The sequence below is a fragment of the Triticum urartu genome, chromosome 7, assembly GCF_003073215.2.
Source record: "Triticum urartu cultivar G1812 chromosome 7, Tu2.1, whole genome shotgun sequence".
NCBI lineage: Eukaryota > Viridiplantae > Streptophyta > Magnoliopsida > Poales > Poaceae > Triticum > Triticum urartu.
The window spans coordinates 29094590-29117047 of NC_053028.1; the positions used below are offsets into that span (position 1 = coordinate 29094590).

At 47.1% G+C, this 22458-nt stretch overlaps 2 protein-coding genes and 1 pseudogene across 2 annotated transcripts; 2 read left to right on the plus strand and 1 right to left on the minus strand.

Annotated features, from left to right (window-relative positions):
• Positions 1 to 6198: 6198 nt before the first annotated feature.
• LOC125519356 (BTB/POZ domain-containing protein At3g05675-like) lies at positions 6199 to 8583 on the plus strand. Its single transcript, XM_048684193.1, has 2 exons — positions 6199 to 6347; positions 7050 to 8583. Exon 2 carries the CDS (start codon positions 7126 to 7128, stop codon positions 8440 to 8442), a length of 1317 nt encoding a protein of 438 aa, XP_048540150.1. The 5' UTR covers positions 6199 to 6347; positions 7050 to 7125; the 3' UTR covers positions 8443 to 8583.
• A 1669-nt stretch (positions 8584 to 10252) lies between these two features.
• On the minus strand, positions 10253 to 12151 carry LOC125519357 (short-chain dehydrogenase TIC 32 B, chloroplastic-like). The gene is made up of 5 exons (XM_048684195.1): positions 11737 to 12151; positions 11383 to 11625; positions 11103 to 11272; positions 10844 to 10890; positions 10253 to 10757 (listed from the first exon to the last, which is right to left on the minus strand). Exons 1-5 carry the CDS (start codon positions 12105 to 12107, stop codon positions 10512 to 10514), a joined length of 1077 nt encoding a protein of 358 aa, XP_048540152.1. The 5' UTR covers positions 12108 to 12151; the 3' UTR covers positions 10253 to 10511.
• A 2379-nt stretch (positions 12152 to 14530) lies between these two features.
• LOC125518227 lies at positions 14531 to 15328 on the plus strand (annotated as a pseudogene).
• The last annotated feature ends 7130 nt before the right edge of the window (positions 15329 to 22458 follow it).

A 22458-nucleotide genomic window follows, 5' to 3' on the forward strand; every position in this document is an offset into this window, starting at 1 on the left:
CTCCTGGATCTTATCTGATGAGAAAATCACGTTTCCGAAGGTTTCATTCCGTTTGGACTCCGTTTGATATTCCTTTTCTTCGAAACCCTAAAACAGGCAAAAAACAGTAATTCTGGGTTGGGCCTCCGGTTAATAGGTTAGTCCCAAAAATAATATAAAAGTGGATAATAAAGCCCAATAATGTCTAAAACAGTAGATAATATAGCATGGAGCAATCAAAAATTATAGATACGTTGGAGACATATCAAGCATCCCCAAGCTTAATTCCTGCTCGTCCTCGAGTAGGTAAATGATAAAAAGAGAATTTTTGATGTGGAGTGCTACTTGGCATAATTTTAATGTAATTCTTCTTAATTGTTGTATGAATATTCAGATCCGAAAGATTCAAGACAAAAGTTCACATTGACATAAAAATGATAATACTTCAAGCATACTAACTAAGCAATTATGTCTTCTCAAAATAACATGGCCAAATAAAGTTCATCCCTACAAAATCATATGGTTTAGTCATGTTTCATTTTCGTCACACAAGAATGCTATCATCATGCACAACCCCGATGACAAGCCAAGCAATTGTTTCATACTTTAGTAATCTCAAACCTATAAACTTTCACGCAATATATGAGCGCGAGCCATGGACATAGCACTATGGGTGTAATAGAATATAATGAGGGGGGTCATGTGGAGAAGACAAAAAAGGAGAAAGTCTCACATCAACGAGGCTAATCAATGGGCTATGGAGATGCCCACCGATTGATGTTAATGCAAGGAGTAGGGATTGCCATGCAATGGATGCACTAGAGCTATAAATGTATGAAAGCTCAACAAAAGAAACTAGTGGGTGTGCATCCAACTTGCTTGCTCATGAAGACCTAGGGCACTTGAGGAGGCCCATTGTTGGACTATACAAGCCAAGTTCTATAATGAAAAATTCCCACTAGTATATGAAAGTGATAACATGAGAGACTCTCTACTATGAAGATCATGGTGCTACTTTGAAGCACAAGTGTGGTAAAAGGATAGTAACATTGTCCCTCCTCTCTTTTCTCTCATTTTTTTGGGCCTTCTCTTTTTTATGGCCTTTCTCTTTTTTTGGGCCTTCTCTTTTCTTTATGGCCTTTCTCTTTTTTTATTCCTCACTTGAGACAATGCTCTAATAATGATGATCATCGCACTTCTATTTATTTACAACTCAATGATTACAACTCGATACTAGAACAAAGATGACTCTATATGAATGCCTCTGGCGATGTACCGGGATATGCAATGAACCAAGAGTGACATGTATGAAAGAATTACGAACGGTGGCTTTGCCACAAATACTATGTCAACTACATGATCATGCTAAGCAATATGACAATGATGAATGTGTCATGATGAACGGAATGATGGAAAGTTGCATGGCAATATATCTCGGAATTGCTATGGAAATGCCATAATAGGTAGGTATGGTGGCTGTTTTGAGGAAGATATAAGGAGGTTTATGTGTGAAAGAGCGTATCATATCATGGGGTTTGTATGTACCGGCGAAGTTTGCGCCAACTCTCAATGTGAGAAAGGGCAATGCACGGTACCGAAGAGGCTAGCAATGATGGAAGGGTGAGAGTGCGTATAATCCATGGACTCAACATTAGTCATAAAGAACTCACATACTTATTGCAAAAATCTACAAGTCATCAAAAACCTCGGCACTACGCGCATACTTCTAGGGGGATAGATTGGTAGGAAAATACCATCGCTCGTCCCCGACCGCCACTCATAAGGAAGACAATCAAATAACCCTCATGTTTCAAATTTGTCGCATAACGTTTACCATACGTGCATGCTACGGGACTTGCAAACCTCAACACAAGTACTTCTCGATTTCACAACTACTCAACTAGCATGACTTTGATATTATTACCTCCATATCTCAAAACAATCATCAAGCATCAAACTTTTCTTAGTATTCAACACACTCATACGAAAGTTTTATTATTAATCTTGCATACCAAGCATATTAGGATTTTAAGCAAATTACCATGCTATTAAGACTCCCAAAATAATCTAAGTGAAGCATGAGAGATCAATAGTTTCTATAAAACAAATCCACCACCGTGCTCTAAAAGATATAAGTGAAGCACAAGAGCAAAACTATAAAGCTCAAAAGATATAAGTGAAGCACATAGAGTATTCTATCAAATTCCAAATCATGTATGGCTCTCTCAAAAGGTGTGTACAGCAAGGATGATTGTGGTAGACTAACAAGCAAAGACTCAAATCATAAAAGACGCTCCAAGCAAAACACATATCATGTGGTGAATAAAAATATAGCTCCAAGTAAAGTTACCGATAGAAGTAGACGAAAGAGGGGATGCCTTCCGGGGCATCCCCAAGCTTTGGCTTTTGGGTGTACTTAGATTATCTTGGGGGTGCCATGGGCATCCCCAAGCTTAGGCTCTTGCCACTCCTTGTTCCATAATCCATCAAATCTTTACCCAAAACTTGAAAACTTCACAACACAAAACTTAAAGTAGAAAACTCGTGAGCTCCGTTAGCGAAAGAAAACAAAAGACCACTTCAAGGTACTGTAATGAACTCATTCTTTATTTATATTGGTGTTAAACCTACTGTATTCCAACTTCTCTATGGATTATAAACTATTTTACTAGCCATAGATTCATCAAAATAAGCAAACAACACACGAAAAACAGAATCTGTCAAAAACAGAACAGTCTGTAGTAATCTGTAGCTAGCGCAAGATCTGGAACCCCAAAAATTCTAAAACAAATTGCTGGACGTGAGGAATTTATTTATTAATCGTCTGTAAAAAGAATTAACTAAATAGCACTCTCCAAATAAAAATGACAGCAGTTCTCGTGAGCGCTAAAGTTTCTGTTTTTTACAGCAAGTTCAACAAGACTTTCCCCAAGTCTTCTCAACGGTTCTACTTGGCACAAACACTAATTAAACACAAAAAACACAACCAAAACAGAGGCTAGATAATTTATTTATTACTAAACAGGAGCAAAAATCAAGGAATAAAAATAAAATTGGGTTGCCTCCCAACAAGCGCTATCGTTTAACGCCCCTAGTTAGGCATAACAAGCAAGAATAGATCTAGGTATTGCCATCTTTGGTAGGCAATCCATAAGTAACATACCGATGACAAAGGGAACAACGTATATCGTTATGCGGTTTGACCCATAAAGATCTTCGTAGAATATGTAGGAGCCAATATGAACATCTAGGTTCCGCTATTGGTTATTGACTGGAGACGTGTCTCAGTCATGTCTACATAGTTCTCGAACCCGTAGGCTCCGCACACTTAACGTTCGGTGACGATCGGTATTATGAGTTTATGTGTTTTGATGAACCGAAGGTTGTTCGGAGCCCCGGATGTGATCACGGGCATGACAAGGCGTCTCGAAATGGTCGAGACATAAAGATCAATATATTGGAAGCCTATGTTTGGACATCGGAAAGGTTCCGAGTGAGTTCGGGCATATACTGGAGTACCGGGGGTTACCAAAACCCCCCGGGGAGTATATGGGCCCTAATGGGCTTTAGTGGAGAGAGAGAGAGAGAGAGAGAGGTTGCCAGGGCAGGCCGCGCACCCCCTCCCCCTCTGGTCCAAATTGGACTAAGAAGGGGGGGCGGCACCCCCCTTTCCTTCCTCCCTCTCTCCCCCTTCCTTCTCTCCCAGTCCAACTAGGGAACGAGAGGGGGGGGGGTCCTACTCCCGGAAGGAGTATGACTCCTCTAGGGCGTGCCATAGAGGGCCGACCCTCCCCCTCCTCCACTCCTTTATATACGGGGGAGGGGGCACCCCAGAGACACACAAGTTGATCATTGATCCCTTAGCCGTGTGCCGGTGCCCCCCTCCACCATAATCCACCTCGGTCATATCGTAGCGGTGCTTAGGCGAAGTCCTGTTCCGGTAGCATCATCATCACCGTCATCACGCCGTCGTGCTGATGAAACTCTCCCTTGACACTCTGCTGGATCATGAGTCCGTGGGACGTCACCAAGCCGAACGTGTGCAGATCGCGGATGTGTCGTACTCTCGGTACTAGGATCGGTCGATCGTGAAGACGTACGACTACATCAACCGCGTTGTCATAACGCTTTCGCTTACGGTCTACGAGGGTACGTGGACAACACTCTCCCCTCTCGTTGTTATGCATCACCATGATCTTGCGTGTGCGTAGGATTTTTTTGAAATTACTGCGTTCCCCAACATCCTTTGCCTCAAAAGGATTGGGCTACCTTGCTACACTTTTGTTACCATTGTCGTTCCTTGCTCGTTACAAATTATCTTGCTATCAAGCTACTCGTTACTTATAATTTCAGTGCTTGCAGAGAATACCTTGCTGAAAACCACTTGTCATTTCCTTGTGCTCCTCGTTGGGTTCGACACTCTTACTTATCAAAAGGACTACGATTGATCCTATATACTTGTGGGTCATGACCTATTGCCTTAAAATTAAGTATACTATTTTGAATGCTTGCTAAGTTATCCATATACCCCACTCTAATCCAAGAACTGAGATTGTAATTTTTTCTGAACAAAAGGGGTTTCCCCCTATTTCTAGTAATAGAAACCATTAGGCGTTCACACCACTAAGATTCTAAGACCTACAACCAAAGGAAACAAGCAAAAAGAGCAAGGGAAAGAATCATAAGAGTGAAGACGCAACTCTCTCTTTTGATTCAAGAGCTAGACTACTCCAAACCAATTAGGGGACTCACAGGACACCCTCCCCCCAATGTCAAATTCACAAGACTTCGGTAGAATGCCAAAATAAAGCTGGAAGTAGAAACTACATCTAAGCAGCAACATACATCCTTGACTAGTCGGCATGGATCTTTGACCCCCGAGATGTTAGCAGGGGGCACCAGTTGCAAGACGTGGATAGTCGCAAACCCCACTCCCCATTGTATTTATCTCTCAGTTGAGGTATGCCTCATTTTCATCACCCTCCGCTCTGGCGAACTGAAGACAACCAAAGGGTGGCGGTCGGTAGTTGCTCCATCGAGACACATTGGCCATCATCTAGCGAGTAACTGACAACGGTCTCTGTGAAGATGCTCCTGGTGCAGCGAGTCGGAGATCCTAATCTACATTACAGCAAGAGAAACTCTAATCTCATCCTCGGGTAGCTTTCGTTGTTTGGACGCCCGGATTATGTGTTTGTTGCTTCGTGTGGACGACTCAAAGTTGGAAACCCTAATATGAATATATATTTTTTGGATTTAGCCCACATTTGTCATGGGAATAGTAAGTTAGGGTTTTGGTTGCAATTTTGTCGGTACCATCTACATGTTCTCTTAATTGATGGTTTGTGGCTTATTTTCTGATATTTTTATAGCTTTTATGATAAGGCCGCATAAGGAGTTGATCCGCATAGAACTAATAGTGAGAAATTCTAAGGACTTGACCAAAAAGACATAAATTGATGGCAAAAATAGCCAGTTTATGGATGTGAACTTGACACATGATCGCCTCTTTGGATTGAGGGCTTCGTGAAATCAACTTGAACTTCAAACAATCCATGATTCTAAACCAGTCATTAGGGTATTCATAGAAGACACATTCTCGTTTGAGAGTGTTGGTTTCGAGTCAAGCCAAATGGCCCTCCCGAGTCCTGAATTGGCAGACGACAAACAACTCCCGCGGTAGCTACGGAGGACGAGGAGCTAGTACTGCTGCATGTGAAGGCGATGACAGCAAGCCTTTCTTCTTCGCTCCCTTCCTTAGAAACAAGCTTTCGCTCTCTGAGATTGGGAAATGGGCCCTTTTGAAGAAAAGAAAATCAAACGATTCCCGCGCAAATATGTCCCGCCACGAGCCCCTGTTGACGCGGCAGTAGTCGAAGCGCCCCCTGCCGATGTGATGGTAGCCGAAGCAACACCCGATCGAACTCTGGTTAGCAGGACTTAGATATATGTTCCCCAAAAACAAAATCGATTTGGCAACTTTGATAAAAAAAAGAAAATTATGACCTTGAATGCCTTTTACTTAAACATTTTCCCTCTTTTGAGAAATTCACTCGGTAGTTTTCGGTCGACATTGTGCACATGTGGGGCGCAAGCGAGGTCGGAGTGGATAAACATCCATCTATGGTCCGCTGGCCAGGTGGCGGCCCGATCAGAAACGGACGGGCCAGATGTAGCCCGGCCATCCGCTCCCCCACCGCGTGCACCCCACCCCACCCCCCTTCCCATCCCACCGCACCACACTCGCCCCCAAGTTGCAACGCCCCACCCCCACCGGCCATCGCTTCCCCCCCTCCCCGGCGACGGCGACGAGCGACGTGCACCCTCGCCCTCCCTCCGCCGGAGCGGCGATCAGCCGGCTTCCTTAGGTACCGCGCCCCCGATCCACCCATCCACCCACCTCGTCCGCGGACATCATCCCTGTCGCGGATTTCGCCGCGGCCGCGCTCAAATCTGGGCGGTGCTCCGTCGCTAGAAGCGCGGGTTAGGGAGGACGCGCCGGTACAGCGCCCTCGTGGCGCCGGCTTCGGTCCCCGACGATCGCCTAGGAGTCGGTTTTGCTCGGTCGGGGCGGAGGATTGCTGGGTTCCAGTTCCAGGCCACCGGTTGTAGATACTCCGACGAACCCCCTGGATTTCCCCTTTGCTCTAGCGCGCACGATGCCCACGGATCTACAACATCCGCGTACTGATTTTTAGTCCCAACTGTGAGGAACTGGGGTGTTGTTTTTCTGGAGCAGACCAGAGGCAGGTGTCAGCTATGGGCAGTATGTCCGGTGTTAGCTCTGGTCAATTTGTGAGTGTTCTGGCGCTCCAGTGCCATTAGTTAGTACCCCTGAAGAGGTTCTCGCGGACGAAACAATCTAAATAAAGCAAGGTTTGAGTAGTTAGTTAACCAGGTGTCTGAATGCCGACTCTAAATCGGATTCAGATTCGGACGTCGGGCAGCATGCTATTTATTTCCATTTATTTGCTTTGGGTACCAATGCCGTAGGATTTATGTATAACCAGCACTTCTGTTTTGCACCCGTGGTCGAAGCAACTGATCGTGTTTTCATGATGTTTGTGCAGGTTTGTGGGGTTTCTGTTGCAAATGAAGGTGGAAGACTGCTGCCACTGATCTCCAGTGTATACTTTATCGCTCACTATGGAGACGGTTGATGCAGTTGATGGATACAAGTTTGCTGACGAGTCTACGAGCGATGTCCGTGTTTGCTTTAGAAGGACCGGCGCTCGCGGCGAGCAGCCAGAATGGTTTCCCTGCCACTCGTCCGTCCTCTCCAACAGGAGCAAGTATTTCGCGGACTTGCTGGGTCAAAGTGATGCCCGTTCTGGTGGTAGCAATAACTGCATTGAAGTCCAGTGCCCGAGGGCTGAGTATGACCATTATGTCAAGTTGTTGAAGTTTATGTATCTTTCGAGAGATTCGATTGAGGACGCAATCACCTCCGTTAAGTCGGCTCTTGGCGTTCTTCGGGCAGCGACCTCTCTCAAATCCGAGTTCGTTGCGGAAACCTGCATCGGATACCTTGAATCTGCTTCCTGGGACGAAAAGGAGGAGGAAGAGATTTTACAGTTTGCTCAGACCCTGGCCCCAGAAGCTGCTGCACCTTTGTTAGCCCGTTTGCAAGCTCCCAGTGCCAACGCTGTCAAGACTGTTTTCATCTCCGCTGTGCGCTTCGCTACGTCCATGGAGACTTCAGCTGCTGCTTTCTTTGATGACCTCAAGACTGCTGCTCAGGAGCAGATTGACTTCATGCTCCATGACGGTGATGACCCTGCAATTGTTATGATGGATGAAGATGTAAGGTCTGTCTTGAGGGAAGGTTTGACAAAACTGTTGTCAACCCTTAGGACCGGACTGGATCTCTTGGCCTCAGAGTTTGATAAATTGCCTGAACAAGCAGAGCAAAGGATTGTGCGCAGCTTAGTTGACATTGACTGGATAACCACTGTCTTGACAAAGATTGAGCTGATGAACGAGTTTGTTTCTGGCTGGTTAGAAATCTCAGACCATGTTGTCTCGGTGGTTCAGGACGAGAAGTATAGCTCAGGTCTCTGGGCTGTGAAGACAAAGCTTATAGAAGTGACTGGAAAGGCCTTGGATGCTGTTGGCTATGGCTCTGTGATTCTCCCTTCAACATCCAGAGCGCATCTTGTGAAGACATGGCTCCCGTACATCCGGACAACAAAGCGCTTCCTTGATGCAAAGGCGAAAGACGAGGCATTCCCTCAGATGGACGCGGGCTTGTGCCAGAACATTGAGAGCGCAATTGTTTCATTGATTTTAGCATTGCCTTCAGGTGACCAGTCGGATATCCTGTCGGAATGGATGCAGAAAGCAGACCAGTTCAGATACCCTGACCTCACCGAGGCATTTGAGATGTGGTGTTACCGCAGCAAAACAGCAATCAGGCGGCTGAATGGGGCGACAGATAAGGGTTGCAACCCTATCAGCTTGTAAGGCTTACCATTGTTTTAATTGTAGACTGTAAGAGTGATATTAGCTGGTTATACCAACCAAATTCTCAATTGTCGGATGTTGTTGTTGTGGATGTTGTAAAACCATCACCCATGTTCTATACAGTTCAGTTCTTCTCCAGTATGTTCTTGTTGCAAATCACCGGCTTTATCTATTAATTATACTTGTGCGGAGATATCTGAGCTTCAGCAGTGTCGAAAAGCCTATAATTATTGTTTGAGTGATACTCATGTTGATTTTTTTCCCTTATTACATTGTGTAAACCAGGTTAAGAGTTCCTGGGCCGAGTGACTCCCAGTTCCTACCAGGTCCGGTATACCTTTTGTTCCTGAGGACCGCTTAAGCATGGATCCTGAAGGACTTCGTTCTCTGGCATGCTTTCCAGGTTCCATGGCCAAAAACTCTCTCTAAAGAAAGAGTTTGATGGTTGCTTCTTCCAGGTTATGTTGCCAAAAATGGTTGCTCCTGTTTACTCCCTCTGCCTCAAGATGTAGGACGTTTTTTGACACGGACGTCTTACATTTTGCGACAGAGGGAGTGCCTCAAGATGTAAGACGTTTTTCGAACGTCTTACATTAAGCAAATAGCCTGATGTTGCTTCTGTCCTGATCTTGCATCAAGTCTTAGCAAGTTAATTCCCTTAAGAAAGGAAATCTGGCAACATGATATTAACAATTCCTATCAAATAAAATAATCAAAATGTTTATCAGGCTTTTGTGGTGTTCACCATGTGCCTACCAATTTCCTTTTCCTTTCCTATATTCATTGGTTATTAAGTTTGTGCTTTGCAATATGCGTGAAGAGGCCAGGAAAGTCATTCTTTAGCGTTCTTGTACAGCTTAATGGAAGTGGACGGTGCATCAGATAGGTTTGGAAATTTAGTAGCTAGAGATCATTGTCTTCACTAAACCGCTCGAATCGAATATAAACACTAAATTACGGGCCATCCTAACCCAGCTGCTACTCATGCATCATTAGCCCACCTGACCTCCCAATCAAACGAAACCATTTGGGGTTTGGCAACTTCTGTGAAAGCAGGGCATTCATTAGTTGTCCCATTGCAGCACAGGAATCTTCTTCGCCTTCTTCTAAATTATAACCTGCAACTGATTGAAGCAATCATGAGGCCAATCTTGCGCTAATCATATCCTAACATCATTCCGAGCACTTGGTTAAGTACGAACAGTAGGTTCGGTTACGAGCTTGATTCGTCGAAAGCCGCTTTGTGTTTATGATTATTATGATTATGATCAGCAGGGGAGGGGCAGGAGATGATTGCTGGCGAATGCCCATCCAGCTTAATCCTGCCAATCTCCTGATGTGTTAGGGCTAGCTGAAAAAGCGCGCTTTCCTCGTAGTGGAACGTAAAGCGGATGATTAACAAGCGTTTTTTTTGTGTGTTCTAATAATCAATCTCTCTCTTTTTTTCATCGAGGACTTTTTTCGCCCGTGCGTCGTGGGATTTAAGAAATTGCAAGCTGCTCCATTTGGGACTGGGAACCAAATCCAGGGCTCCCTTTTCTCTTCAGTTACAGACAAGCGGTTCGTTTGATTCCTGGCATGATTGGCTGACGTGCAAACAGTGAATGAAGTGCACTAATGCGGTGCGGGGTGCCAACCTAAAAAGAAGAGTATCTATGTAGGATGTAGCTCAATGGGCTGGATAATTATTCATGCTATGCTAGTGGAGTTGAACATTTGATCTAATGTATTGTAATCTAGTGTGTGTGTGTGTGTGTGTGTGTGTGATTGATGGACAGGGAAGATGAGCATGTGACATGCAAGATTCAGCTGCTCAGGAAGTGGAACACACTAAGCATTATATTGCACTGACAGTATACATATGGTATGTATTTACAGCTATATATACTCTGGTAGTACATGGTATATGTATATATGCTACTGCTATACTAATTCTACTGTAATACTTCCTCCGTTCCAAAATAAGTGACTCAACTTTGCACTAACTTTGATGGTAGCCTCCAGTTTCAGGTTCTGCGACAACTTGTAGCCGTTCTTCGATCAAAACTAATTTTACGGTGCTCGGATCCCTAGGCGATGGCCATGCCGCGGTCGGCGTTGGAGCTCTGGACCTGGAACCTGAAGCTGGTGACGGGGAGGCTCATCTCCTTCTCCTTCTCGGCGGTGATGCCCTCGGAGAAGCTCCACAGCCTGGAGGCCTCCTCGGCGCTGCACGCCAGCCTCGACGGCGCCGCCTCGTTGCAGTCGGCGAAGTACCGCCCCGACACCCCCGCCACCGCCGGGTGCACCGCCGCGTAGCACGTCGTCGCCGCCGCCTGGGACATACATGCAAGGGTCAGGATTCCGGCGTGGAAACCGTTGATCGGCCGAAGTGAATGAAGTGAAAGTGAGAGTGGCTGACCTGGGGCACCGTCTTGAGGAGCTTGGACGCCAGGAAGAACACCGTGTCTGCAGTGGCCAAGTCGTTCCAGGGTACAATAAGATAACCATTTGCCACGTTTATTTGTTGACTCCATGAGTCGGAAAACTCCACCGTCGATGCGGTGTGAGGCTGACACGTGGCTCCTGGGCCCACGCGCCGGCCTCACATCGACGACGACGGTGTTTTCCGACCTCGGATTATTTTCGCGAAACAAGAGGGGAGGAGGAGGAGGACTTACTGGTGACGAGGCCGGCGCGGTCGCGGATGAGGCGGGTGCGGACGATGCCGGGGTGGACGCAGTTGGCGGTGACGTCGGCGCCCATCTCCCGGAGCCGGCCGGCGAGGGCCGCGGTGTGGAGCACGTTGGCGAGCTTGGACAGCGCGTAGGCCCGCGTCGGATCGTACGGCCTGCAGAGGGCCATCAAGTTTCCAGCAAAGGACTCACGTGAATCTCGAAGCACCATGGATACATACTCTACATGGTACGGTGGTGATTAATAAGAAGGTAGATGACGTACGTGGCCTTGCGGGTGACGCGGTGGAGGTAGGCGAGGGGCCCGTCGTCGGCGGCGAACCAGGCGTGCACGGTGGAGGAGACGTTGACGACGCGGCCCTGCACGCCGGTGGCCCTGGCCGTGTCCGCCATGGCGGGCAGGAGCAGCTCCGTGAGCAGGAAGTGGCCCAGGTAGTTGGTGGCGAAGGTCATCTCCACGCCGTCCTCCGACACCGCGAACCGCTCCGCGTACTGCCCCGCGTTGTTTCTGCACGCACATGCGTACGTAGAGCCGATCGGTCAGTTTTGGTCACGGCGATCGCCGGCGACGGAGACGACGGTCGGCGGGAGGATGAGGATCGGGGACGGATGGACGTACATGAGGAGGTTGAGGGGGAGGCGGAGGGCGAGGAAGCGGCCGACGAAGCGGCGGACGGAGGCGAGGGAGGAGAGGTCGAGCGGGAGCACCACGACGCGGTCGCCGCCGGAGCCGGCGTCCCCGAGGATGCGGGCGCGGGTCTCCTCGGCGGCCTTGAGGTTGCGCGCGGGGAGCACGAGCCTGGCGCCGCGCCGTGCCAGCACGCGGGCCGTCTCGGCGCCGATGCCCGAGGTGGCGCCGGTGACGATGGCGGTGATGTGGCCCAGGTCGCCGGCGGGCAGGGTGGCCTCCTCGGCGGTGGTGCGCGAGCCGTAGCCGCTCGGGCCCGCCGAGCCGGCCAGGTACCTCAGCGAGCTCAGCATGGCGCTCATGGAGGGAGGAAGGCAGAGAGGGGGGGAGAGAGTGGTGCCGCTGAGTGGTGGGAGAGAGAGGAGGACGAGGGGGTATAAATAGCCGGCCGGAGAGACGATGAAGACGACTCCTCCGTCGAGTGCACGCGCGCGCACGGAGACGGGACGCGCGGTGCGTCGCTGAGTTGCACTACCACTGCAAGGTGCTCTGGAAAGCGACACGCACTGCAGACTGCACGTACCAACGATCGACCGATTTCTCCGTTGGTTCATTAAATTTGGTAGCTACACAGATGGCGATCGTCTTTCGAAAACAAATTCACCCTCAAACTGTACTTTAAGAAAGAGATCGACTGGTTGCATTCGTCTCAATTCAGAGTTTCATACCAGTAAGGCAACGAGAGCTTTTCTTTGCCGCAAGGCGACTAGGGAAAAACCTTCCTCCCTTTGATTTTCACCGGTGAGCGAGCCGTGGATTCGCCTCCCCTCCGTCTGCCGTTTCGGCGGCTGGTGGCGGGGAGGGGATTCTAGTGCCTCGGACCCAATTAGTAGATAGGTACGGTTTTATAATCCTCGCAGGGGCAGTGTTTGGACGGATGTCGACGCTTCTTCTTCGACCCAGTCTTCCGGCATCATATCTTCCTTAAGTTCGTCCGTTGGGACGGATTAGACAGAGCTCCAACGTAGATTCACACCAGCTCTTCCGGGAGGTGAGGTTAGGGCTTCTCGTCATGCGTACGCAACGGCGATATTTGGTGTCAGGTTCTTCAGATCGATTCAAGGATTCAACGGCGAGGATTGCGGCTCCAGGGCGCTGGTCCTTATGGGCACGTGCACAAAGATTTTCCGGCTGTCATCGATAAGGTCTGGCTGGCTCCGGTATGGGAGCGGCGGCAATGACGCGTCAGCGGCTCTTTCTGGCGGCGGCAATGATCGTTCGGTGGTCCATGGACTTTGATGTAATTTTTATTATGTTTGAGGTGTTTTGTACTTTCGGTGAATCTTTATAATAGATCTGATCCTTCTTGCAAAAGAATATAGACTAGTTTTGCCTATCAGTCAGATGGCTAGATGTAAGTTGCCTATTTTCAAATTTGGGTCAGTCGGTCGTTTTGGGACGTTTGATGTAGATCAAATGGTGGGCAGCCCTTCTTCTTCCTCCAGTTGATCTACTTCCCGAGCCCGCCGGCAAACCGCCTGCCACCACCATCCCACGGCCGGTGGCGCTCCCGCGCAGCCTCGCCGCACCACCCTCCGGCCCACCTCCGTGCTGCCATCCCTCTAGTCCTGGCGATGACCAATTTTTCTCCGACAAACTTGCACCACCGTCCCCCACCATCGTCGTTCTTCCACCCTCACCCCCACCCTAAGATGGATGATGGGGTAGCCCTCCGGCGAGCCCCTTCCTTCTCCTTCCTTCAAAATCAACTGACCTCAATAGCTAAAGTCAATCGGCTGACGTTTAACTATTGTGTACAAATTTACAAGGTTGGTCAACGTTGTGGTTGTACCATCAATCCACCAAGGATGAAACATTTACGCCTTATTATCACATTGTAGTTGTCGACACGCCAATAATACAAGATATTAATCGACTTTCAATCAATAAAATTCATGTATAAAGAAGATACTTTTCACGAGGGTTTTAGAGTGTTGGATATCGGGTTCATATCGATTGGGTTTTGGCGTATCGGATATTGGGTTGGGTGCTGTATCAGACTACATCTGTAGTTAGACCGGGAGGAATTATGGTTTTCTTCCCCTCTTCGGTGACTTAGCGGCAGGAGCGAAGGCCGGCCTACTACCTGCCTCCCCAACTAGACCGCGGCCCCCCTCCCCCTCTATCTACCCCTCTGGCGATGGGAGGGGCGGGGACACTAGGGCGGTGGCGAGATGATGGCGTGGAATAAGGTCTTCCGGTCTCACCCTCATTTTGGTTTGTGCCGCCGGAAGGCGTGTGGAGGATGTTGTATCTTCAAATTAGTCCGACTCTTTCTTCTGCATGTTTGTCTTGGTGACATTGTCCCATGAAGCAGATAAATGGATGTGCGTTTTGGTCCTCCGGCTCCCGTTCCAACAGACGGAGGCCTCGGTCGCATCGGGGAGCCACGTGAGGTTTTTTGTGTTCCCTGACTCCATTGGTCAGAGCTCAGGCGGTCTACATGCCCACAGGCGGCATCGAGCTTTACCCTATGAACAGGAATAAAGAGAGGAGGGGGGTGGTGGTGTGATGAGAAAAGGAAATTGTGTGCATGGCAGTGAGGATCGGAGTCGGGAGTCTGTCGGCGAGTGGGTGAGTGAGCTGCGTCGTATGTATATGTACGTGCGCGTCGGTCAAACGGTACGTATGTCATCTTCTATTCTGCGTACGTGCTCCGGCTAGATAGATATAGCTTGTTCGCTGGTGCCTAGCGCTGTTGCTACACGTACAGGATGTTACAGGGATGAGGGGTTACAGGGTGCCGTGATGGTTTTTAATTGGTCATTAGTAGACCAAACGGTCTCAAACCGTTCCAACCCATGGATTGAGAACTAAATCAGCGACCAGATTCCCTTCCGGATCAAAAAAGCATGCATTGGCAACGTCCTCCTCGTCTTCTCCACTGCCGGTGTCGACCATGCTCCTGCTCTCTCGATGACATGTCCGTGCTCTGGCATGTACCTGATCGGCGTGTACTGCACTAGCACGGAGACACAGACCAGCGTCGACCAAGTTCTTTGGGCGCTCGTCTCGGCTTACTACGACACGGCCATCGTCTGCTCCTCCTCCTCGGCAATCTGGAGCCTTGTGTAGTGCTGCGGCAATGTCCCCCGGCAGGACTGAGCGCTCTGCGTGGCCGCGGCTGTGCGGGCACGGGCCACAAGCTAAGCCTTCTCCTCAACACCCAGAACACCACCGGCATGGACCTGGTCACTTTCGACCGGGCGCAGGGGAAGTTCATGTCCGGCAACGGCGTGAACAATGAGCTGGCAACGGACACGGTGCATCTCAGATGCGGCGGCGGCGGAACCATGACGACCATCTACAGGCTTGGGTATTGCGCCAGGGACATCAAGGCGGCGGACTGCGGGCTGTGTGTGGCGCACACGGTGGCCGAGCTGCCCAACTATTGTCAGACCGCATGATATACAACAGTTGCATGGCGCTATATGAGGTGTACCGCTACTTCTTCCCGCTCAACGGCGCCGGTGAGTTGGCCGACGAGGTCGGACAGTGCAAACAGGATCTCCTTAACCCGTGATGGATGGAGTTCAGCTATAGTCAACTACAGTGCTTATATCTAGCATTATAGGATGTTCTATGTACGATGCACGTACATTGTGGTGAGTACCATGTGCTTCCAACGCCTCTCTTCTCTTCCCGTAGTAATCGGACACACCCTTGGTTTGAAACTTCAGTTTCAGACTGTATGCGGGTGAATAATTTGGATTGGTTTGGCTTGAAAATACGTACAGTTTGGATTGGTTTGGATTGTAGCATTCACTATTTAGTCTGGTTTGGTTTGGTTGATGCCCTTATACCTGTATGGGTTGGGCTGGATTCAATCTGGATTACAAACTATTCCCAGGCTTAAGTGTAGGGGAAGACCCTCGGCCTCTTATTGAAAACGCCAAAAATATCGGTGTGTATAAAGGAAAGAAGAAGAAGAAAAACTTAGGGCAATCTATATATATAGGACATGACTCGCGGCAGCATCCTCGAATCGCATTAACACTTAGGGTGCAACCCTTCAAGGGTGTCCAACACACTCGCGCGTCAATGTTGGCTGGTGTGAAACCGGCCAAGGGTGGTTATGAAATCCCGATCAACTAATAAGGCGAGATCCTGAGTTTTTACCTCGAGATATACGATGCATCCATCTCGATGTCTGTCGCCAGAGTCGTCGCCCTCCATTCTACCGGACCGCCCACACAAAAAGAAGATCACCGCATCCCTTTGGGTCACCGTTGTCTCGCCGATGGTTGCCATGACCACGCCTTATAGCCGTTGCCGCCGGATGCGCCGCCCCGATGACATTCGCCGGCATCGGTTGGTGGGAGTTGGGTTGCGCCTCGCAATGCGATCAGAGCCGATTTTACTGCTGGCTCGCCGGCTACAGCGATGTAGGCTCTGTGCATCTTCTTATCGTGTGCATGCATGCATGCGTCTTGAAATCACACGCATATGTATGTATGTAGCTACAAGGAAGGAAGGAGAGCGCTGGAGAAAGTAAAGACGCGCAACAATCTCACTAAACTCGTGCCACTCACACCGACGTGCGGTGGTTGAAAGCGCGCGTGCAGCTAGCCCTAACGAAGCACGAGTTGGCTACTAGCTACGTTGCTGCCACTTTCCCCCGTGCGTGGTGCGTGGCTTAGCTGCTATCTCGTGCACGAACCAACACTTCATCCATCCATGTGATCAGCTCAAGGGCTCAAGGGAGTGCATGCGACCAATAACCTGCCACTTCCACTCCTTTTTCCTTCCTTTTTTTCGTTTTTTGGGAAATTGATCTTAAGCAACTATTTACCGGTCTGCTCACGGCATCCGAGGAAGCTCAGCCAGATACGGTTTCCTCATGGACTTGTGAGGTTTGTGTCCTCCTCCTCTATCCGGCCGGAATTGGGATTATCTTATGGCCCTCCTCAATGGCCGCTTCTCGAGGATGGCGATCTATCCGGCTTGCGATCGCTGGCGCCTTCTGGTCTACACCGACGACTTACCGACCACTAGTTCTACAAGCTCATGGGTTTTCGTTGTACATGACTTTGGCAGGTTGCGGCGGCGATAGTGACAGGGTTGCCTAATTTTTCTACTCCTCACCCGTGGTGGCTTTCTAGCGGGGAAGATACGAGCTATGCTACTTTGTTTGTGTTGATATGAGGTCTTCATATCACGACAGACAAGTCATAATTCGGCTGGTCATCAGGTGTTTGGCAACGTTGAAAGATGGTGTCGTCGTGGGGCAACGCATGAGCAAATTTTCCTTCAAGCGAAGTCTCTGTCTAGCTCCTTAGAGTGGTGTGTATTGCATTCTTCAAAAGCCTTTTCTACACCTCCACTATCGGGAATGGTGCCAAGACACCTTTTTGGGATGCACCATGGGTCCCTGGTCGGGAGCATTTACGATGCTTCGTCTCGAAAGAATTGGAAGATAAAGAAGGCTCTCTTCGAGGATGCTTGGGCCTCCAAGGTCAAAATTTTCATCCACTTCATATTAGAGCATCTCCATCAATTTGTGGCCCTTTGGACTACCAATCATGACTTTCACCTTGAAGAGAATGCCAAAGACGACATTGTGTGGATGCACACAAGCAATGAGCAATACCCCCCGTGCGGCCTCTGCCTATGCGGCACAATTCTTCAGTACTTTCTACTCTCCCATGGAGCACTCGATATGGAAGGCTTGGCACCACCAACAGTCAAGTTCTTTGCTTGGTTGGCCACTCAAGATAGGATTGGGACTGCCGATATATTGGCTAAGCGTGGATGACCAAATTGCAGACTTTGTCGCCTTAGCAAACAGGAGCAAGAATCCGGAGCACACCTCTTCTTCAAGTGTCGCTTCACCATCCGTCTTTGGAACTTAGCGAACGAGTGGCTTCATCTTGAGAGCATTGATACCTCCACTTGGCACCTTGAGAGCTCCGTCAAGGATTAGTGGACTAATCGTTCCGACATCAACACCGCCAATTGCAAGGCCATGGCATCCCTCACAATGCTCATCAGTTGGACCATATGGAATGAGAAGAATGCCCGGGTGTTTAGCCACAAAAGCACTCCGCCTCCAATCTTGCTCAATAACATCAAAGGAGAGGCCCGCCTTTGGATCTCCGCGGGTGCAAAAGAATTGGGGATCATTCTGCCTGGAGAGTAATCATTTTTGTAACTCGGGGCTTGTAACTCACACTCTATTCTCCTACTCGGGGCTTGTAACTCACACTTCATTCTCCTCTTAATTAATACATGAAGCAAATCTTCTGCCTCAGTTTGAAAAAAAAGGCTACGTATGATTGGGGTTTGCCCTGGATCTACTCAGTTCCCTCATTCTCTCTTCCTTTGAAGGTGGCGCCGTTGGCTGTGATGAGAGTTGTGAAATAGCCATGGTTTCATCGGAGAAGAAGGCAGTGTAGTTTCTTCCATGTTTTTATTTTTGTCAATGCCTTCTGTGCATTCTCAGGAATGTATGTCACTTTGTACTAGCTACGAAATTCAGATATGTGATGCCCTCTGGCTCTGGATGTCCCTTTTCTAGATCCTTACCAACACAAACATTTGTAAGAATGCAAATGCATGCATGGTGGATTGGATGTGAGAAACTATGGATACAATATCTTAGAAGTTGAAAGTAACTTGAAAGTACTCACAAGAAGTTGTATAAGGTGTTGTTAGTCAGTACACCCTCTGTTCCTGTTCCTAAATGTAAGACGCTTTGGCGGTGTATTTAGGAACAAAGGTACTACTCCCTCCGTAAACTAATACAAGAGCATTTAGATTACTATTTTACTGATCTAAACGCTCTTATATTAGTTTATAGAGGGAGTACTTAGTAGTGGGAGTTAGGTTTGATTTTGCAAACTGAAATTAGAAGTTGTTGTTAGTCAGTAGTACTTGGTAGTGTTGTTAGTCAAACAGAAGCTCCAGTAGGCCCATGGTGGTGGGTGGGGAGCGAGATAGATAGCTCCAAGGCTGGGTGATAGCAAAGAGGAGCAGATCACATTCGCCAAAAGTAAACTAAACATAATTAGAGGGATATTAGGAGGTGATGGAGACTCAAGCTTAATAATTATGGAACAGTAGTTGCAGTCGTGGTAATCCATATCTGCGCAGAGATTTTGTGGCCATTGTTTTAGGGTGTGTGCATGGCTGCATCACAAGTAACAAAAAGGGAGTGCAACTGTGCAACACCATACAAATGGGTTGAAGGATGTAGCTTTCCTTGTGTGCATGCATTTTCTTCCTCCTTCCTCTGATCTTCTAGATGATGTTATTACCTTCGGTGCTAAAGTAAATAAACAAATTGTATAAGAAAGTTTTAGGAAATTAAGCCATGTTGATTGTTATATGCACCACCTGCAAAAATAAATAAATAATAAAAGTACAACTTCAGAAAAGAATAGGTAGTTATCCGACCCCTTTTATAATTTATCATAGAGCTTCTATAAAATTATCATCTTTTAATACTATATAATTTTCTTCTCTTTTTATTTTGATGATCATTAAGTATATGCAAGCATGCACAATCAGTCCAGTAGCTCTCTGACAAGAAAGAAAGTAGCATGGTATACTAAATTAAGGACTTATAGGTCAGCAAACCAAATATATATATGGAATGCACTGCACAAGGAGATCCTCCATTTCCCTTTTTCCTGTGATTCCTATGCTTCTTTTCTGGAAGAAGGCCCCATGAGGATCCTCTTGACTCCAGAAAATACTAATTTGGAAACACTTTATAGGCGATGCTTTCTATGACAGATCTCCCAATTGTTGCAGTAGCCATATATTCTAAGCTCTCCAGTTTGCAGCTTAATTTTTGTGGGCTCCCCTGAAAACAAAACTGCATACAGCAGCAACTTTGCAAATAATTGGCTGAAAGTCGAAACGAAGCAACGGTATCAGTTCTTTCCAGGCAGGTATACCTGTACGTCTTACCCTGATCAGTCAGATATACACAGAACTATTCCGGCCCAGCTGTTTTCTTTTCCCCAACAAGTAGTGACACAATTTATCAGGTCAGTAGTACACGCACAAATTGCTATTGTTTCTTCCAGAAAACACCAGGGATGGGAGGTCTGGTAAGGTGTCACCTTGATGGATTCCCTCCCTGCAATAATCTGCTTGACCTCTGTTCGCCCTTTTGTTCTCATGCTGCAAGGTTAATGCCAGGAGAAAAGAAAATATAAAAGGTTTTGTCATGAGGCCAATGGGCGATAAAGAATTGAATTAAGCAAGGTGATAGGGCTGCATGACCTGTGAAGGTGATGCCCATTTTGGCTACCAATGGCTGTTGCAATCATTGCCAAGTCCTAGCCTCTTGTTTAGAGTTCAACCCCACTTTGTTCTTCATTGTTTATCCTAGAGACTAGAAAGTAGTCTGACTATCAGAGCACCTACTCTTAGCTTGATAGATAGAGAAAATTATGAGTAGGATGCAAGACTAACAAGATTGTCCCAATTTTCAACGATTATTCTCACCTTTTCTTCTGTATGCATATTTACAAGTGAATTAATAGCAAAAGGAAGTTATAATGCTTCTGTTCTTCCTGGGAAACGATGCATAATATTTTGCTTACGTGGAATCCTACAGTGTAAACATGATTCAGAATAATAAAACTATATGCAACAAGAGAAAACAAAGTGGGCGTCGATATCTAGGCGGAACGCACGTCAGATAAATTGGTTCTGCCCAGGATCCTTCAGACTTGTTCCTAGAAAACAGGCATCTCCCCTTGGCTTCTCTTGGGACTGAATCTGATCTTATCAGTAAATCTCAATTAAGAAACACACTAATCACAGCTGCTAGTGCATGAGTTTAGTAGTGGACAACAAGTGTACTTCCAAACCCAAAATGTTATCCCCCAGGATGGGGGATTCCATTAGATTTCCTTTCCCGGTGTCACCTGCTCTTCCAACAAGCACACAAACCAATGGAAGCCGATCCGGGTGACGTTAACTGTATCTTACTCCTGCCCCACACTCCACTACGAGCACCGATGAAGTTAGTTCCAAATACAAAGCAGCTTCGTTTCGCTCACAGAATAATAATATGCTCACCTCCATCTCCAAGATGCTTCCCTGATGCCGTGATGCGTGCAGGATTGGTCTTTTGGACCATTCTATCATGTATGTACTCACTCCCAGGACACGCGCGCCATACTTGCTCCTTTCTTGGCACAGCAATACAATACTTGGACGCCTTTCTCTGGACTTTTCGGCTAAGATCAAGAGCATGGTGTAAGTGTAAGTGTAATGTAATGCAAAAGAGAGTTTAGCGCGTGCACTGACCGAAAGCCCATTCTTTGCCATACAAGAACCAGTATCGTCTCAAATCTCCGGCGATGGCAATAGGATAAGTGGCAGAGTCAAACCCACTGAGTAACATACTAGCTCAACCTTCCGGTACCCTGCACTGCAAAGTCATAGATTAAGCCTCAATGATGAGTGACTATACAAAGTGGTGCTCAATTGTTTTCAAGTGGAAGACGCAAGGTGAAGTGGAGGCTATCTTAGGCTATCAGCAAACACTCACCACAGGTGGTGAAGGCATGATCAATCTAACAAGTGTGAAAGAGACTGGAGATAGGTACATACTATTTCTGCGATGCAAGTTATCTCATCACACTACTCTGCCATCACTAATAAAATGGCTTCTATTAATATATGTGTATTTTAAATGTTTCTCCAAAAGCAGATTATATAAAAGGAGACACAACAATATGATGGATATGTATTTTTTTTAATTTATTTGCTTTAGAAAAACAACAATTTGGATGATAGTGTGGTGATCCTAGCAAACCAATGACCAATTGCTAAAGAAGTGAAGATGAAATCTCAACAAAACAAACATAAGCGGAAATCATCCAGTGCAAACTTGTGAATTACTGAATAAAGATGTTTTTTTTTCTCAACTGGCTTAATAGTGCACACTAAACTACAGGGAACAAGAAACAACTCAATGATGAGATGGAAAACCAAATTTTCTGTTCATTCAGAAAAGAGTAGGCATCTATTGCTAAATCTAGATAGAAATATACTTGTTCTATGGATCATGCATCATGATGATAAGCAAGCAGCTTCATCACTGTAAAATATGTTAGCTGGTTAGAAAGCCACGAATGCAGTAGTCAGTATTCAGTACAAATCAAAACCTTACATTGGAAACTGAATTCTTATAGTTGTGGAACTGGAGTGTGAACAAGAGAACTGTATCTGCACGGTAGATGTGTTAGCATGAGGAGAACTGCAGTCCAGACTACTTCCTAGTATAATCAGCACACTTCGAAGTCGCAACTCAGACAGAAGAACCACCAGTTACTTGGAAGTTCAAGAAGCATTTTCAAATTTTAAAAAAATTTAAGAACTGGTGCATATTTAGATTCACAATCGCAAACAAAATCTGAGCTTTGTAGCTCAAGCCACTTTCCTTATAATTCAACGCAAATTCCGAGAGAAAGAATGGATGCAGGAGCCCATTGCTGTGCACGTCGATGTATCTGGATAAGGTGGACCTCTCTAGAAACCAGTTCATGAATGCAGACTGAGGAGAATAAAGATCATTTTTTTTTCTCAAATGGCTTAATAGTGTACACTAAACTACAGGGCACAAGAAACAACTCAATGTTGAGATGGAAAACCCGATTTGATGTTCATTCAGGAAAGAGTAAGCATCTA

Bases quoted from the DNA above. Each gene is read 5' to 3' on its own strand.
- LOC125519356 (XM_048684193.1), top strand. From the start codon at position 7,126: ATGGAGACGGTTGATGCAGTTGATGGATACAAGTTTGCTGACGAGTCT.
- LOC125519357 (XM_048684195.1), bottom strand. From the start codon at position 12,107: ATGAGCGCCATGCTGAGCTCGCTGAGGTACCTGGCCGGCTCGGCGGGC. The intron at 11,626-11,736 runs GTACGTCCATCC...ATGTGCGTGCAG, and splicing joins CTCCCCCTCAACCTCCTCAT to AAACAACGCGGGGCAGTACG. The intron at 10,758-10,843 runs GTCAGCCACTCT...TGTATGTCCCAG, and splicing joins TCCTCAAGACGGTGCCCCAG to GCGGCGGCGACGACGTGCTA.